Raw genomic sequence first — 18186 nt, 5'->3', positions numbered from 1 at the left:
CATGATTCGATTGTGTATTTGGTGTGATTTAAGACCAATCACTGTCTCAGGAATGCTTCTCCTGGGTCAGTAGCCCCATAAACCCTGCCTCAGGTGGCCCACCTTTCCCTTGAGAGGGAAGAGCACAGTGTGCACATGTGTCTCCAAAAGGCTGGGAAAGAAGGAAGCTTTGATATTTGACATGACTTTTTCCTCTTTGATACAGTCCAAGCAAAATCAGTCTCTGTTGCTTTGCATCTTTGAGAATAATGCAATAACTAAAACAAGATGATAAATTGAAATTTGGAAATGGAAATGGCTTAAAATCTATGTATCTGAAGGTGACTGGGCTATTAACATGAGATGAACTTTCTTGTGACCTATATGCATACAAAGATTGACACCTATACAGGATCAAAGGAGCTTATGAAAGGCTACAGTACATGAGAGGAAATTGAAAGTGTGTAGGTTGTCGATCTCAATAGTGGCTTTTATTAGTTATTGTACATAATAAGTATTGTGTCAGAAATGAAAGGGATTAACTCTCACCCAAGGTACTGCACCTGAGCAAATATTGTCTTGCCTGGGTGAAATTTGTGCCAACACAAAGAAGACTTGGTATGAGGCTATGTACTGCTTAAGTCTCATTTAAGTCTTCAAAATGAGGATTACTCAGGATTTGAGTGGTACGAAATTATAAGGACAAATTTCAGCCCTTATATTGCTACAGTGTATATCCCCGGGGCTTCTGGAGTAATGTAGAGTCTCACCAGGAGACATCAAAGCTGTTGGAAAGTGCTTTCTGTGCAGACTGACCACTTTACAGATTTGGGGGGTTTTCAGTCACTGAACTGAAGCTCTGAAAGGCTGTTAGAGAGAAACTAAATGGATAAGTGAGTTTTAATGGCTGAATGTTTTATTCTTTGCTGTGTTTTCCAATGGCTCAAGTTCTTTTGTCTATGTGAGCCAGCAGAAGAGTATTTTGCTGAGGTCAGTAGTTTTTTTTGTGAAACACTGTAAATTTTGGAACAGCAGCTGACAGTTTGTTGTTGGAAGTATGAATAGAAAACTCAAAGTTTCAGAATTAAAGTAACAAGTATTTTCAGCCAGAAGAAGAAAATTCTATGTCTTGAGACCTAAGGAAATATTTTTCATGCTGAATCCTTCTGTCTAGATCTGCTTCCAGCACACGATATTCACCTTTCAGTTGCATTCTTGCACCTGTGCCCAGTTTGGACACCTCTTGCTAAATATTTTCTGGTTTATGGAAGAATGGTGAAATGGTTTCACAAGAACGCAGACCATTTACGTGACATCCATTCCCATATTTAATTGCCTGTCTTTAGTGATAAGGCATGCCCATGTAAGGCATAACTGTAACCACCAGAGGGGAAAGGAGTAGGATATAGTCTTGTACACACAGTATTTTCAGGAAAATGCTTCCTAGGTTTTTTTGGTGGTTCCCATATTTGTTATGTCTGCCCTTTGTCCTGCTGCGACATAGACTGAGAGGAAAAGAAATGGGGAACCTCACAGTGTCTGTGTAAAGCTGCCTCTCCTGTGTATTGACCTGTTTCCAGGGATGTATTGCAGCGATGCCTCTGTTTTTTCCATATATGTTCTGAGACACAGAGACCACTGATGGGGTGTGAGAGACTCTGGGACACTTTCATATGAAGCTGTTCCTTCTGAGAAGATGTTGCTGCATTGACAATGCAATATTTTTGAGGGGCTTGTGTCACCTGCCGCTGTCATTACAGCGTACACATCATGAGAATGCTTCCCTTCCCTACCAAGCTGGTCCCTAAGCCCTTGCTGTATGTCTGGCTTACTAGAGTTGCTGGTTAGTCTGAAGGATCATTTTGCACAGTTTTGGGGTTTTCTCCCCCCTTTCTTTTTTTTCTTACATCCTTTGCAACTCAAATATATTCTGATCTGATATTATTAGATTCATTTATTCTGTTTCTCTATTAATTTGATCTTACACATATAATTGTAAGCACTGCATTTTTATCTTGCATTGGTGTAGTAGTTGTGTTCTGAAGGCCATTAATGATCTGAGGAATCCAGGCCAATGCTGGTTTAGGTAAAATGATCACACGTGAAGAGATCTGCTGTGCATATCAGGAGCCCCATACTGCTTCTCTGGCATTTGTGAAGGCCATAGGGTGGTGGCTTTTCTGTCCTTCATCTAATATTTTCCCAGTGTAAGAACACTGGAAACATGTCATTGCCCTCACAGGATCCCTGTGAGGTTGACAATACTGCTGTCACCATGATGCCTTAAGGGGCCTCCTAGAAAGAGAGACTGGATAGGAGTAAAGGAATAAAAGTAGGTATTTATTTGAAGGGCCTTCTAAGGTACCCCCTGGGGAGCCAGAGGCTTTTGCCAAGATGGACCCCAAGATGGACGACAGGTCACGAGTTCTTCACACTTTTATAGGTTTGGTTCATTTGCATATCAGGGTTAATTCTCCAATTAAAGCTTCACTTTAATAATGTAATTTCCCCTCCACTTGCCCCCCTTAGAGGCTCTTTGGTTTATACTTTTTGGGCCTAGGAAGGTCTGGTGTCCTTGAAGAGCAGGCGCAGAGAGGCTTTGTTATTTCTACCTAGCATGAGAGAGCAGAAATTAACAGGTTACAAGAAACTAAGCAGAATTTGAAAAATATAAAAGTTAAAACCTAAGGTGTCAACCATTTTTCAGATGAGGAAATTTTTGACAGAAGAGAATCACACGACATAACCAGCATTCCTCTAACATACATCAGATAGTGATCTATAGAGGCACAAATTCGGTGTTGTAGTACCTTTTCCCTCCTTCACAAGTTTGGCAGAAGACTTTGTATTCTTCCTGACTTCTGTCCTAGTCAGAATTGTTCTGTCACCTGCTCCAAATTAATTTCTGTAACTTTCCATGATTTCCCAAATAAAAATGTTGTAAACCCCATGTTTACAATGTACATGGAATTGAGGAGAAATGTCAGAGGAGTCATATCATGGATGTTCAAGCTTGCATCTGCCTTGTTGTGACCGAGCTGTGAGTAAGCACAGAGCAAGCAAGAGCCTTTCTGTGCTAGGTGAATTTCTAGGGAGTCTTTCCTTTGCATGGTCAACCAAAAGTTTTGGAAAGCAGGATGATTTTGCCTTGGTATGTTTTTGATACATCAAGGCAAAAGTAAGGAAATATCAATTTCTTTATTATTAGGGGGAAAAGTGCATTTAGATTTTTGGTTTGACCAACTTGATCCCACATTGAAGAGAGAGAGAAGGGGAGACAGAGAAGTCAGAAGGTTTTTCTGTCTTACTAATTTCTAGAAAAACATCACTAGTGAGCTTATTAGTATGGCATTTTCAGTGGAAATACAGTATTTCTGCTGGACAAAATGCAAGAATGTTTTATCTCATGGAATTTCCCACTCAGGAATGGAACAATTCTTCATACTGCCATGGCTGCCTCAGCTCCTAATACGGATTTAGCAAGCAGCTCAAAAATACCCATCAGAACCTAAGGACGCAGTTGCTATGGTGGTTTTTCAAAACCTTAAAGGGCTATACCAAAAAAGTCAGGAAAAAACATTTGCTGTAAAAATTGTTGGCTGCAAAATAGGAGGGATCCTGCATTTTGCCAGATTTACTAGCCATTTGTTTTGATTTCTCCCACAGCAGGTTCTGCCTTGAATACACTACAAAATTTGATTCTGTTGTGTTTTATGTGCACTGAGCCCAAGCAAAAGCCTTCTGTGATAATGTCAGTGCCATTTTGCTCTTAGAGATTGTAGCTTTCAGCTTGATGCTTTCTTGTAATGACACTACTCTTGGTTCATCCTTGTTTTGATGTTCTTTTGATGTAAAATGTGTTTTCTGGATGAATGGGTTTGCTCCTTGTTTATAATTCAAATTGCTGAAGCCTGTTTTCACTGGATTTTTAATTATATGGCATTTAAATCCAGAGTTCATTTTCTTTGAGAAGAATCCTCATAAGGTTTTTAAATACCAGGGTACCACTTTTTGTTTAGGAAGTCTCTGAGTCACAAAGTGCTGCAGGAGACTGTGCTGAGGAGGTATCACTGTGTGCTTACCCTGATATCACACTGTTTCCTAAGTTCGTGTAATTGGTTAGTGATGGAGGCATGACAGATGTGTGCTCTTTTATATCCCCATACACAAAATGTGTGTATGTCTTCATTCCTCATGTCTTTTTAGAATCTCACTTTCTGCATTTCTTGTTATATAACTGGAAGTCAGAAAAGGGTAAACATTTAGGGTAATATCCTAGCAGAAGTCCCAGACTGTGGCTGTGTCAGTACACTGGCAGGGCCAGGAGCAGTAGTGTTGGTGACCTGTGGAGTTTGGGTGTTAGTACACTCCGGGGCATAGTTCTGCCAGTGCTCTCTGCAGTTGGGCTTCGAGATGGGTCAGGGCAGCAGCGTGAGCCAGGGACTATTCCAAGCAGGCAGATATGGATGAGAACTCCTCTTTGGGGAGTGAGCAGAAGGGCAGAGTTTAGCCATATGGACACAGGCTGTGCCATAAAACTTGTGTTCAGGGGCAGGGAATTGGCCCTGAACTGCTGTATTTTCTATTCCAAGGCAGGCCTGTTGATTTCTGTGCTGCAGTGCCAGGCTCTAAGACAGAATGCATTTACAGCTCTCTGTATACAGGACGTAATTTTAATGCTTGGCTCCTGCTGCAGATAATGTCACAGTGAACTTCAAGAGGATTGTTTTTGTCCCCAGAACCTTAAGCTGGAATAATGACTCTAATTTATTTATGCACATTTTGACAGCTTGTTATGTTTTATTCCATAAAGCTAAATGTGGTCTCAGCACCTTGGAGTTATTTCTACCAAGTAATGATGCCAGGGAGAGATAGGAATTTTTGTCTCTGAGCAGGGAAGATCTTTTCCATTCTGTAAGGATTTAAAACTACTGTCCTTGTGTCTGCCTATGTGTTTGAGAACATACAGTGAAGCTGAAGGGTGATGTGTCCTAGCTGCATAACTGAGTGGGAACACATCGACTCTACATCAACACTGAATTCTTGAATAACCCAGAAACCAGTGACCTTAGCGTGGGAGCTGTCACATTCATACAAGAGATGGGGAGCTCTGTCCTAGAGTAGAGACCTGTAAATGCTTGCTCTGTAATGTGATTCAGTTTGTTTCGGTTCTGCTGAATGATACATATCAGGTAGCCCCTTAAGAGAGACTCAGTATCTCTCTATGGAGGTCTGAAAGACAGACACTTTCTGGTCTGAAAGGGTTGTATCATTACTGGGTGTGTTTTATGTACCCATAGTGTTTCCAGGGTCTAATATAATGCTTTAAGTTTGTTAATATATTGACAGCTAATCAAGGTGTTCATAGGAGCATTGAATAGTTTTTTAAATGAGTAGAATATGATATTAGTGGGTAGAGGGCAGTTTTGATGAGGAATTTAAATGAAAACAAAAGAAAACAACTGTAAAACCAGAACACTGGTCACTGGATTCTGTATGATTTTGAGTTTCTTTTCCCGTTATCTACAGCAATATCTATTAAAGAAAACTATGAGGAAGCATCCCCAAGCACCACATTGTCTACAACTGAGTGTTAGAAGAGTCCCTGGCAGGCTTTAGACCTAGAACAACTAGATTTCTCTCAAATAATTTACAGGTACCATTCAGGGATGAGCTCCAACCCAGCACCTATTCTGAATAGGTACCTGACCATCTTGTTTTGGAGGTTAAGAAGGTTAAATAGTATGAATGGGAAATGTTTGCAGACAGTAGCTGTAATCCCAAAGAAACATCCCAGACTTGTTCAGTTGTCTAGTGCAGATACAGCTAATGCAAACTTACTTCTATAGCATATACATTGGGAAGCCCTGTTGAAATGGGGAAAGGGAGAAAGAATATGCTCAACCTAATCCAAGATATATGGGGATGACAGAAATCACATTAACACAGACTCTTAATTCCTTCCTGAATATCTTCTATTGGCTCGTAACAGTAGTAGCACAAGAAAAATAACATTAGTGACGGGCCAGTGTGGATCCCTGGAGTCTCAGTAGGGGCTGCTGAGAGACAGAGCTGTAAATATGTCATGAAGGACTGAAAAGGAAAAGGTACCACTCTAGGGGGGAGCTCAAAGTGTAAGTGTTGGCTCATGTCCACTAACCTGGGTGATGGAGCAGACCGATCATTGCCTTTGGGCTTTAGTCTGTGTTTTAATGCATTTTTTTTTATACTTTCTCTTAATCGACTACTCCAACAGCATAGTTTCCAGGGCCAAGTTTATTTATAGTCCACATGGAGAACGTGAGTAGTTACTGCTTCAGAAACAATAGGAGGATGTTGCTCTGCTGCTGATACAGATGCACTGATGAGAATGATCCTATTACCATTCAGTTACTAACTCCTTTATCAAAGCTTTAACTAGGTTTATAATCCAAGAGAAAGAGCTGTGGCCACACTGGGATTCATCAAATTCTAGTGGTAGAAGTTTGATTTTCTCACTCCTGCCCTGAGGGAACGATCAAAGTCTGTCTAACAACTGACCGTCTTTGCAGTCCAAGGAAGGAGATCTGCTTGAACGTGGAGAGTGAGCTGAATTCCCACCTTTTTTGGGTTGGCATTTCATATCAGGGTTTGGATCTCATATTGTGTGTGTCTCACAGGGATGGTGAGTTTATCAGGATGGCACTTGTGTGTAGGTCTGTGGTCACTGTGACAGTTTCCTGGTCTCTAAAGTAATTTCCTGGAAAAATAATATCAAAATTATGAGTGTTAGTCAGTGACTTTTAAGTAATCAAATGCAGCTGAAAAGATAGATATACAAGAACTTGGGCCAAATCTTGGTTATAACCTTATATCTGAACTATGTACAGTATGGCATGCTCCACTATCCTTTTTGTGAGAAGGTAGAAACTGGTTCCATTTCCTGAGACGGTTGCCATTCCTGTTAGCAGAGGCAGAACTTGAAGATCATTGAAGAAATGGCTCATTGGGAGTCTGATGTAAGTTCTACCATCAGTGAAGTGTGCTGTTGTCATCCACAGGCATTTTTCACCGTAGTATTTTAACCTTGGCTTCTAGTCCTAGCCTAAAATATCTGGTTTCTTTTCAGAAATGGCTGGTCCTGTCACATAGTGAATAATGCACAGCCTATATCTTTTTAGGGCCTTGCCCTGGACTCTGGTTCATCTTGCAAAATGCACATAGTTAATCTCTGTTGTGTCCTCTTTTCAGACAAAAGACCCTGGCAACAAGGAGTAGCTGATGGAATTCCTGACAGCAGGTGTTTCTTTTAATTTGGCTGCTATAGGTGTTTTTGATATACTAGCATGATTTTTTTGTCTGTTAATTCATGTGAAAATGAATTATGGAGCTGAGGCCTGGACTGTCGTACTTTAAATTAATTCCCTCTACAGTCAAATGGGACCTTTGGATGTTTGGAAAGGCCAGCCACTGAATGCTTTCCTATTTTCATATACTGTGGAAGGGAGTTCTCATCTTCATTCCTGCTCCAGAGAAATTGACCCTGCAGGACAAGGGGGTGATTAGTTTTCTGTCAGATAAGTAAATATATTGTGGCAAACTTGAAAGCTCATCTTCTTTTCTAACTTTTCCATTAATTTTGTGGCTAGACAGCTAAAAATAAACTGCTTTCTAGATACCCTAGTCTCCAGCCCATCAAATTGTGTACTTGCGTATATTGAGCTACAGCCCACAATAACTTTTAGCATTTTGCAGTGTATGGACAAATGGAAGTAGGAGATTGTGACTTTTATAAGGAGTTGGCACAAGGTTATATAGTTTAATTCAGGCTATATTTTGCTAGCTTTGGCGCATATGGAATAGCATTTTTCTCTGCAGTAATCTTACCTATATAATGCTGTCAGAATCTGTCCTACCAGCTGGAGTGAGCTATTTCACACTGTATCTGATATTGTTTCCTTTTTATCTATTGAGGCAGAGTGCTTTGCTGTATATCCTGATATCCCATGGCTCCCCTTTTGGAGCTCTGTTCACACATCTTGATTCCATCTGTACTCTTGAAGAGGCCTGCTAGGTAGAAGATGTATCTGTCAAACACATGTCCACTCTGGACAGCAGCCCTTTACGGGTCACGCCTTGAAACATCGCTAATTTGATTTCAAAGGGAGCTATTACAAAATGCCTTTTGTGTTGTAAGGCCTCAGGAGAAGGACCTCAGTTGGACACAGCGAAATGCTGCAACTGCTATAGTCATGGAGTTCCTTGTTGGAACAGATATAAGAATCAGTCATGTCTTTGTCTTGGAGATCTGTACCTCTTCAGGAGAAGTCCCCTGATGTGAGAGGGGGATGGCTGAATGTGTGTTAAAAGGTCCAGGGGACAGAATATTAGTGATCCACAGCATCCATCAGATGCTGTCCAAAGCTGTTGAACAACCTCAGGAAATGAGTGGTAATCTGACTCTTGTTTGACTATCCTGAGTCCTGAGAATGGCGCAGTGGGTGCAGAGGGTTGACGTACACATCTGTGCACTCCCCGGCAGCGCTTTGAAGATCTGTGTTGCAGCCTGTGGCTTTTTATGATGCAGTCATGTGCATTTTTAAGACTTAGAGTTAGACACCTTTGTGCTTGAAGTTAAGCATGACTGTGACACATTCAGCTGTCACTCTTACAGACTTGGTGCGAGAACCATATGGAAGGGAAGAAGTATCCTAGACCCAAGATGCAAGTTTATGGATTGCATGATAGGAGGCCAAACACTGAAACAGCCTCTAACAAAAGTGAGTACTTGGTCAAAATTTCCACTTCTATTTGGTCAAACTTCCAACATAAATAAAACCATTGTCTTGAAGTAGTGGCTTTTCCTACTGGTAAGCTGTGAATCTTCCCCCACATCTAATTCACTATTTTCAGTTAGTTACAGTTGCTCATAGGCTGCTCAATCTCTGAGCACATTAGAGCCATAGTAGTAGCCTGTCTGGCATTTGTAAACAGGCAACACTTGGGACTTCATAATACTCTAACTCAGTGCAGTACTGTGCCAAAATAAAGGTCATTTCAATTTCATATTATGTCACGCAGTTTTGAAGTGACGTGTTTAATGATTTTTCTCCAGTAAATGAATGATAGCAAGTATTAAACTAATATGCTTTGATGATATGCCCACAAAAAAGGCAAAATCTTTTCAAAAACATTAAACTAATATTTCACCAGAAAAAAACCCCACAGCACATAACAAGGATTCCAGCTCCTGCCCAAAGCTTCTGCAATGAAGAAAATCAGACTTCTTGGCCCTTTCCAGATGACAGTTTCCAGAAGTCTCACTGTAATTTATTTTGTGTGTCCATCACTACAGAGTGAGGCTGATGCCTAGGTTTTAACTTTTATATTTTTCTGATTCTGTACTGCTTAGAGTGTAACTCTGAGGTTTCTTGTAGCTTGCTAATTTCTGCTCACTTGTGCTAGGTAGACATAACAAAACCTCTCTAAGCCTGCACTCCAAGGTCACCCAGACCTTCCTAGGCCCAAAAAGTATAAGCCAAAGAGCTTCTAAGGGGGGGCAAGTGGAGGGGAAATTTCATCATTGAACTGAAGCTTTAATTGGAGAATTAACCCTGATATGCAAATGAACCAAACCTATAAAAGTGTGAAGAACTCGTGACCTGTCGTCCATCTTGGGGTCCATCTTGGCAATAGCCTGTGGCTCCCCAGGGGGCACCTTTGAAGGCCTTTCAAATAAACACCTATTTTATTCCTTTACTCCTGTCCAGTCTCTGTGTCTAGGAGGCCTGATAAGGCATCAAGGCTGATCTTCTGATAGAGACAGAAGAGCATAAAGGGTGCAAGTGGAACTTGTCACAGAATCTGTATCACAAACCTCATAACAGGACCACTAAAGGAGTGAAAAACTGGTCCTTATGTGTATGAAGCCTATAATTGTGCATAGATATGTTTAAAGTCTTCTCATTTAGCAAAGCCTTCCTGTCTTCCAACTCTGCCTAGTACTCCAGGTAGTTTTTCTCTTCCATCTTTCTAGCAGGCCATGGGCTCAAACAGGCACAAATTGGAGCACAGAAGGTGCTATCAGAACATTAGGAAACACTTTTACATGGTGAGTGTGTGGTCACTCACAGGTTGCCCAGGAAGGCTATGAAGCCTCCATCCTTGGAGGTTTTCAAAAGCCATCTTGACATGGTCCTGGCAACTTGCTTCATGTAGCCCTTCTAAAGCAAGGTGGTTGGGTCAGATGACCTCCCAGAGGTCCTTTCTAATGCCAACCATTCTATGACTGATTCTGTGGCTGCTTGATCAGGGCTGCTGACATCTTGTTATTCAAAGACATATAGGCATTGAACAAAATCTGTTACCCAGTCTTGGTTTTGAGAATGTTGCTTTTGGTGTTAGCAGCTGGTTGTGTGCCCCATTTAAGAAACTATCAGTTCCTTCAGCACAGAATAGGCCAGAGAGCTGTTTTGATTCTTGGTGGTGTAGCTTTTGAGTGTGCAGGAGGAATGGTGGTATTGAGGCTGCCTCTTCTAGGAGGAAGTGTGAAGATTCCAGGAGGTAGGATGAACACTAGTAAATGGCTGGTAGTGTGAACACTGGGGATGTACACCTCACAGCAGTTTGCAACAAAGCCTGTATCAGCTGGTCCTTGCAAAATTTGTTCTTAATATTCTACTTTATGTTTAGTTGACAGAGGTTGAGCTGTCTCTTGAGCTGGTCACACACCAAGTTGTGTCTTCTGTTTGGTCACTACTCCCATTGAAATAAAACTGATGATAAACTGTAGCTCAAGAAGTCAATACTGAATGCATTACCTGTCCCCTTGCACCTCCTGTCTGACCTCACTGAGCAATAGGAAGAGATCAGGCAAAATTTGGTATTAGGCTGCAATCCTAGAATGAGGCAGCTAAAGTAATCCCAATTAATTTCCTTTGGAGACAAATTTTTCTGAATGGCACTTTAGGTACTCAAACTTCAAAAAGTCTGCAATGTTGCATACAGATGATAGACCTTCCTATGTTGTTCAACTGATCAATTGCTTTTTTGGGTCAGTGGTTATATGACATTATTTAACAGAGGACAGCTAAATCCATATAAATAATATTTTAAAAAGCAGAAAGAGATTGTGTACTTGCTGTCTTAAGTACACTGGGCCAATGATGAAATTTAATAGTACAACCATTCCTTACCACTCAATTGTTCTTACAGCCTGTCCTAAAATGTTTTACTATCAATAATCATGACAAATATAATATGATATTCTTACTTTTCCAGTGCATGGACATGAGCCCTTGCATGAGCTTCGATGATGATAATATTTGGCTTAAAAATTATTTTAACAAATTTTGAATTGTTTCTAGTCATATCAAATTCAATGCCAGAAGATAAACAAAATGGTTTCAGGAATACTTTTGATGCTGTGCTTAGTGCATTCATAGTAATAAGAAACCAAAGGTGTTATCTTTTGAATGCATGTGCCATGAAACTGAGAAATATCTTAAGACAACAAATTACTATGTCTTTGTTACTTTTTGACTGATACAATCCAAACAGAGTTGGTAGAAGTGCTCTTTTGAGCAGAGATAGCAGGATAGCACGGCACTTCTCTTCCTTTGCCATGAATTCTGTAGATGCACACGCATGGTATCGCTGGTTTTAATTGTCTCTGTTTTCTGTCAGGGTAAGTTAAGCTTCAGGTCCCCTTTTCCATTCCAGGTGCCTCTGTGCTGGGTACTGTGGCTGCCCAGCCCCTGGCACTGGCACTGGGACACAATGCACTCAGATGAGGGGCTGAGACAGGAGGAACTGTGCGAGGGCTGGTGCCAGGGATGTCAGAGCCAGTAACCAGCCTGGTGCTATGGGCTCAGGGAATGCCCTCCTGGGACTACAGCTGTGCTGTGGGACTGAAGACAGGTTGTATTGCAGATGTATAGTAATGCTTAAAGGCTGGCTGTGCTGTCAGACCATCATGTCTCGTGTTTCACATGATAATTGTATGCAGTCTTCAGGCCTTTCATGTATTGTGTTTTATCCCAAGACCCATCTCCTTTTGAAAAGACATTAAAAAGGTTCTAATATGTATGTGGATAGGATTATTTTGTTCCTAGTAGGAGAAAAAGTTTTCAGACCTTGCATGCAAATTTTTGGAAAGAGAGAGCACACTGTTACATAAACTTGGAGCATGAGAAATGTGAACATGTTCTGTAAATGATGCATTTGCTTGAATGAGTGATTGCAATCAAACAATGCATCTCAATTGTTTTCTTTTCTTTAGAGTAATCTTGCAGTCCTAGAAGAAGTAATAAGAACACCATGAAAACAGCCTCCAAACTTTTTTGTTGAAGTTTAAGACTTTCATGAGAATATGTACAGACAGTTACTGTCATAAAATCAAAGCTATTTATTCCATAATAACCATAGCTTCACGAAAAATGGAGAGATCCTATATCTATATCAATAGTTTAAAAGACCAAGGCTGGGGAATTCTCTTAATTACTTGCTTGTAAAAATATGAGTCACTGGTCAAAAAAAGGTGTAAATTCTTTCTGTTTTTACTTTTGACTTTTGCTGTTACATAGAACTACTACTGAGTTCGCATTTTATATTAAAAATTAATTTTTTTTGGGAGGATTCCCCAAAATTTCTAGTGTGCGTTAAATCTGTTTTCCTCTGCGTGCATCCTCTCCTCATTAGTGATTCTTTTAAATTCCAATATGCTATATGCTGCCCCTGGCAGAAATGTGTATCTCCCAGTGGAACTTCCCATGCTGGTAGATTTTGAAAAAAGGCAGTGCACAATCCTTCTGACTTGATTTACATGGGATAAATTGTGGCATTGGGATACATATCTAAGAAAATATTTCAGGTGGTATTGGAGTGTTGGAAGTGGTTTTGTTATACAGATTTGGTTTCAGTACATTGTGAGAGGAAGATGTTCTTTTCAGTGTTCAAGGAGGGATGACAGATTGGAAGTTATGTTTGGGATGGGCTCTAGTTGCTACTGAAAATAACTGTGGAGTCTCCAGGGAGTCTTCTCTGCCATATCTATGTTAAAAGGAAAACATGTCAATTGTACTGAAGAACTTGGATAAGTTTTACAAAACCACTTCAGTGTGACTTAGTTTTTTATCAATTTTAAAGAGTGATGTACCTTTTTCAGACAGGATAGGGATATGAAAAGTAAATAAACCATTCCTGTATCCAGGATGAAGGAAAAAAAAGTGGATTAGGAGGAGCATGGAAAAATATACTATAAATATAAGTTTTATTGCATGTAATGTCTGTAGTGCTGGCTTTGGGGACCAGCTTTCCACTGTCCTGCTCTGTGGGGCTGTGAAGTGGCTGTAAAAATCTGCTCAGAGTGACCATGTTTCACAGTCTTTGCACAGATTTAAATACTGGTTATGTGCGACAGCAAAGACTCAGACCCAGGTATGGGTTATACAAGTACTCAGTAGACTCTGTCTCAGATGCAGGAGGTTTCCCTGCTCAGGGCAAATTATCCTCAACCCACTCAGCAGCTGCTTCACTTAATTGTTCCATACTTTTCTTGGCCAAAATATTTTTCCTTGCATCAGAAAGAGCACCTTTAAAATTAACCAATGAAAATGATTTTTAAGATGCTTTACTTGCCCTTGACAGAAAAACTCTGTATTGGAAGATGTGTCACAAAATGGGAGCTGTGGTTCAGACTTGGTCATGCTGCTCCTAACTTTTCCCTGCATGACTATATTGTAGCTTGGATTGATCATGACAAGTAAACTGAAGCTGTTAGTTCATTTAATTGTCAGTTCTGTTCCTGTGCAGTAAGTCAGTCAATGATTCTTCTGAAATGACTGCTGCAACATCACATAGCTGTTCACGTGGCCATGGGATGTGTATCGATGGGGCTAATGGAGTCACTGAACCAAGTTCACATCTAGCAATGTCACAGCTCCCCAGATATTGGCCGTGGTGGTGATTTGTTCTGCAGAGCATCCTGAAAGCCCAGGCAGTATCAAAATCCAGCATACTGGTCTGAGTGACAATAGCCACAAGGCTGAAGAGGCTACATGAAACTTGCAAGAAGACAGTAAACAGCAAAACCAGTGGTGTTGATGGTGGTACAGGATGCACAGGCTAGCTTTACAGTCATTTAGATGCAGCATCACTTGGGCTACCTTAAAGTAGGAATTTATTAATGATTTTTAAAATATTAAGCCTAATAATAATATTTTAATTAAAAAGAACTTTATGATGGACTGTGCTGGCCATTCTGAACCTAGCGAAATAGATGGTGAATTTTTTATGAAGCAGATGAGAGGGGAGTCTTGATGAATGTTAGAAAGACCAGCAGCAATCATAGAAGTTAGTCCAAGGAAAATTTGTCCTGAGTGCAGCAATGGACCTATTACTCATCTGAAAACATCTTGTAGAAAACAGCTGTTAGATCACTAGTTCACCTCATCCAGAAGATAGGATTTCTCTTAACTGTATTCTGTCTTGAGATGTTTTCATGTTATTTTGAAAGCTAATATTAATTTAACCCTATTTTCCCTCACCTCTGATACTGCTGTTAATAATTTCTGCCTCTTGGATGTTTTGCAGCATTTGCAGACTCACCACTTCTGATCATTGACTACCTTGGCCATATGTGAAGTATTGATATAGAGATGAAAACCTGTGTATTCCACTAGTGACCCTTCTCTTCCTCCTTTGCATCTAAAGAAAATTATGTTTTTTTAATAGCTTCTTTTCTTCCAAGATTGCTCTCTCTCTTTGCCAATCTCCTTAAAAATGTCTTTGAGACTTATCCTGGGACCATAATGATTATCTTCACCAAAGAACAAGAAAGCGGAACAACCTATAGCCATCAGAGAATTATTCCTCACATGTACAGTTGTCTAAGATGGGATTCATGCAACATCTCAGAAGAACTAATTTCTTTTGGAGCAGAGGTATTTAGTTGTTATTTACTTTGATAACGATTCCATCATTCTAAGAATTCTTCTAGAAAACAGGGTTCTGTGTATAAACCGAAAACTTCATATTTCTGGGGGGGGAGGTCAGTGATGATACTTAGTGCTGTACAAATGATCTGGGATAATGATAAGTAATTTGCAACCACCTGGCACTGTGTGAACCAGCCAGAGAAACATGCCTGGGGTGTACTAGGGAGAAATTATACAGCTGCATACTTTTTATGCTGAGATCAACTGCAGGTCTTGACCAAGAATTAGTTCTTTCTCTGAATGAAAAAGATATAAAAAGGTGTGTTCCACTGGGCAGCACTGGAGCAGCACTTAGCTAATGAAGGTGCTCTAAGCTGATGGAAATGTTGGGAGTTAGTCTTGTTTCCTTGCTGCTTACTGTGCTGAAGCAAGACCATTATAGGACCAATGCAGTGTATCCATGGTAACGTAGAACTCAACTTTGAGAAGCTCTTAAGAAAGAAACTGTTTTTTTTTTTTTTTTTTTTTTTTTTTCTTTTAAAGTAATTTTATAACTAGTATTTGCAGAACTTAACAAATGGTCTAAATATGGTACTTTATTAATGTACCTAGGGAACAATAGGTATGTTATGATACTTAAACAGGATGTTACATCTGGCTCACCCAAATCAGGATTATTTTGTAAGAATAAGGATTGATAACATGAATAAGTATTTTCAGGATCAGATTGCACTCTGCATTGGAAATTTCTCACAGTTAATGGTTCCTCCAGCTAGTTATTCACTGCCAGGAAAGCCTTCTTTATTGATTATTATTGTATATTAATGGAGCTATCAGATATTTATTTGGCAAGTTTCTTGGTTAAATTTTCTTTATGATTTCTCCCAGGGGTAAATGAGTTGCAGAAGTGGAAATAGGCAGTCCTCTTCTGCTAGGTCTGGATATTTAAATGTATTTTCAAAATATCAGTTCTATTACAGGAGCATTTGGAACAGACATTTGGATTCCAATAGCATAGTGGATTGCAAGACTTTTTATTATATAAGGATTAACTCAGAAAACAGATGGATGGACTATGTCAAGAATCCTAGTATCGCAGGAATCACAGGAGGGCAAATTTCCAGCAAAATTCTAGATACCTGTCTTCGGAAATGTCTGTGAAGAAGTCAAAGCTGTGTATGCAAATCAAACTGCACATTTTCAGCTACTGCTGTTGTGTGTGCAAATGCAAGTTTAGGAAACCTAAGTTTAGTAATTTCCTTTAAATTGATTGTGCCAATATCTGAGAGGTGATTGGATGAATTTATCAGAGTTCCAGATATAGCTTGTAATTGCTGCTTCACATTATAAAAAAAGCCATTAACTGAAACATATCTACATTTACTGAAATGAGTTTCATTCATTGAAGACATTGGGGCACATTTAATGCCTTTTTGCTTTGTGTAAAGACTGCAATAAATTTTTCATACTTCCTAATATTTAAATCAGGCTTCAAAGTTAACTCAAATGATTACTTTGATGGAGGAGCAGGTTTTATGTATTCAACCAAACCCTCTTCTTTTACATAAACATTTTTATGGCAGGTTTATTTTTGATAGGACCTTGTATAAAGACATTGCCTTCAGGAAGAAACATTGGAATTTTAGGATTGTTTGAAACAAATGTACAAGGATATGTTAAATGTCGTGACTATGCAACCTCACATACAGTTGGATCAAATGGACAAACAATAATGATGGACCAAACCTGCAATTAAATTCTCTAATATTTCAGTGGACATGAGCATGTGAAGCTACTTCAGAATGAAGCTCCTGATCCTGGACCTCTTTTCTGAATATATGTATGAAAATGCTTCATAAAACAAATCATAATAGAGGACTTGTTTCAGTGTATGGAATTACATGCACAAGCAGCATGCAATTTAACCTTATGCATGTGTACCAGGATTTACATGATTCAATTTTACTGTAATTAAATGTGATGGTAAAACTAACCTGTGGATCAAACAATAATTGCAGTGAGGGGGTAGGCTCATGCAGTGTTTTTGCTACCTTGTCCTGCAGTAAGATAAAATATCAAATGGACAGTATTTGCAGAGTTACTATTACTTCTCATAGGTTTATCCTATTTTGATTATAAATCTAAGAAATTTAAACTTCAGGTAACAAATTTTGGCAATAAAAACTTGGTGTTTATTTCTCAGTAATTGATCCAGAATAAAGAATAATTTTGAACTGCTAGAGAATTAAAGCAGTTGTTCAGAATGTGTGAATTCACTAACTTCTATTTTGGAAGCAGTTGTCAGGATCACTGTTTTTTACACAAGCAGTTGCTATATAAAAGCAAAACAGGTTCTAAAAATTAGGCTAGCTGTTACCTAGCAAGAATTGTTACAACTGATTATCTTTATGCCCACACTATGAACTTCAGTATCGTACTTTTCATACAAATACTTTAATATGAATTTTCAGACAATGGGCACAATAATTCAAGGCTTGCTGCCTTCTTTTGGAAGTTAATTTGGATGAAAGTAAAGTTTGCATTTAAAGCACAAAAGCTGTTCCTGCATAAATGCATGTGTGGACATTCATGCATTTGTGAATGTGTAATTCAGGAATCAAAGTGTCTTTTGGTTTCACTTAATCTGCTTTGAAAATAGTAGTGTTTAGCTGAATCCTTCATAGAACTGGAACAGGTCTACTTATTCCAGTCAACATCTGAACATTTCAACATGTTGGAAAGGGAGTAGCTTTTGAATAACTACTATTAATTTCAGAAATATTTTTGCAACTTTTAGGTCTGAGCCTGATCTCAGCATACATTGACATGTACTGCAACCTTTCAAATCTCAAGTCTAAATTTTTCAACTCATCAAATAACGGTCTGCAATTTAAATGCTCAGAAGACTGGGTTCCAGAACAGAACCTAAGTTGTACTGTTTATCTGTGACAGAAGTGTAACTTAGATTTGTGGCTTTTACCAATCTCAAGCTACAATTGGTTTTCTGCTAGTTATAGGTATAGTAGTAGCAATATTTAACAAAAAAATGGCAGTGATGATAGTCATTAATTGAAAAAATTGAACCATTGATTGTTTTGGTACAGAGAAAATCAAGGCATGTGCACAAATCCCATCAATCTCACTTAAATGATGCTATGACTTAGGAATAATTCCTTGCATCAAGACTTAAGGCTGTCAGCTCTAAGGAGCAAGCTTTGTTATCTTCAAGTGTCTGAACCATGCTTAACCAACTAGAACTGTTATATGGTTGAGAGCTTCAAATATAATTGCA

At 39.3% G+C, this 18186-nt stretch overlaps 1 protein-coding gene across 1 annotated transcript in view; it reads left to right on the top strand.

The window, feature by feature from the left end:
• The window catches only part of LOC138108627 (uncharacterized), a 91546-nt gene that overhangs the window by 13404 nt on the left and 59956 nt on the right, over nt 1–18186 (top strand). The window contains exon 4 of the mRNA XM_069011548.1: nt 8633–8738. Coding sequence (XP_068867649.1) covers nt 8633–8738 — 106 coding nt within the window. The remainder of the gene's footprint in view (nt 1–8632; nt 8739–18186) is intronic.

This window comes from Aphelocoma coerulescens, chromosome 3 (genome assembly GCF_041296385.1).
Source record: "Aphelocoma coerulescens isolate FSJ_1873_10779 chromosome 3, UR_Acoe_1.0, whole genome shotgun sequence".
In the NCBI taxonomy this organism is placed as follows: Eukaryota; Metazoa; Chordata; class Aves; order Passeriformes; family Corvidae; genus Aphelocoma; species Aphelocoma coerulescens.
This window is presented reverse-complemented; position numbering and strand designations above follow the sequence as displayed.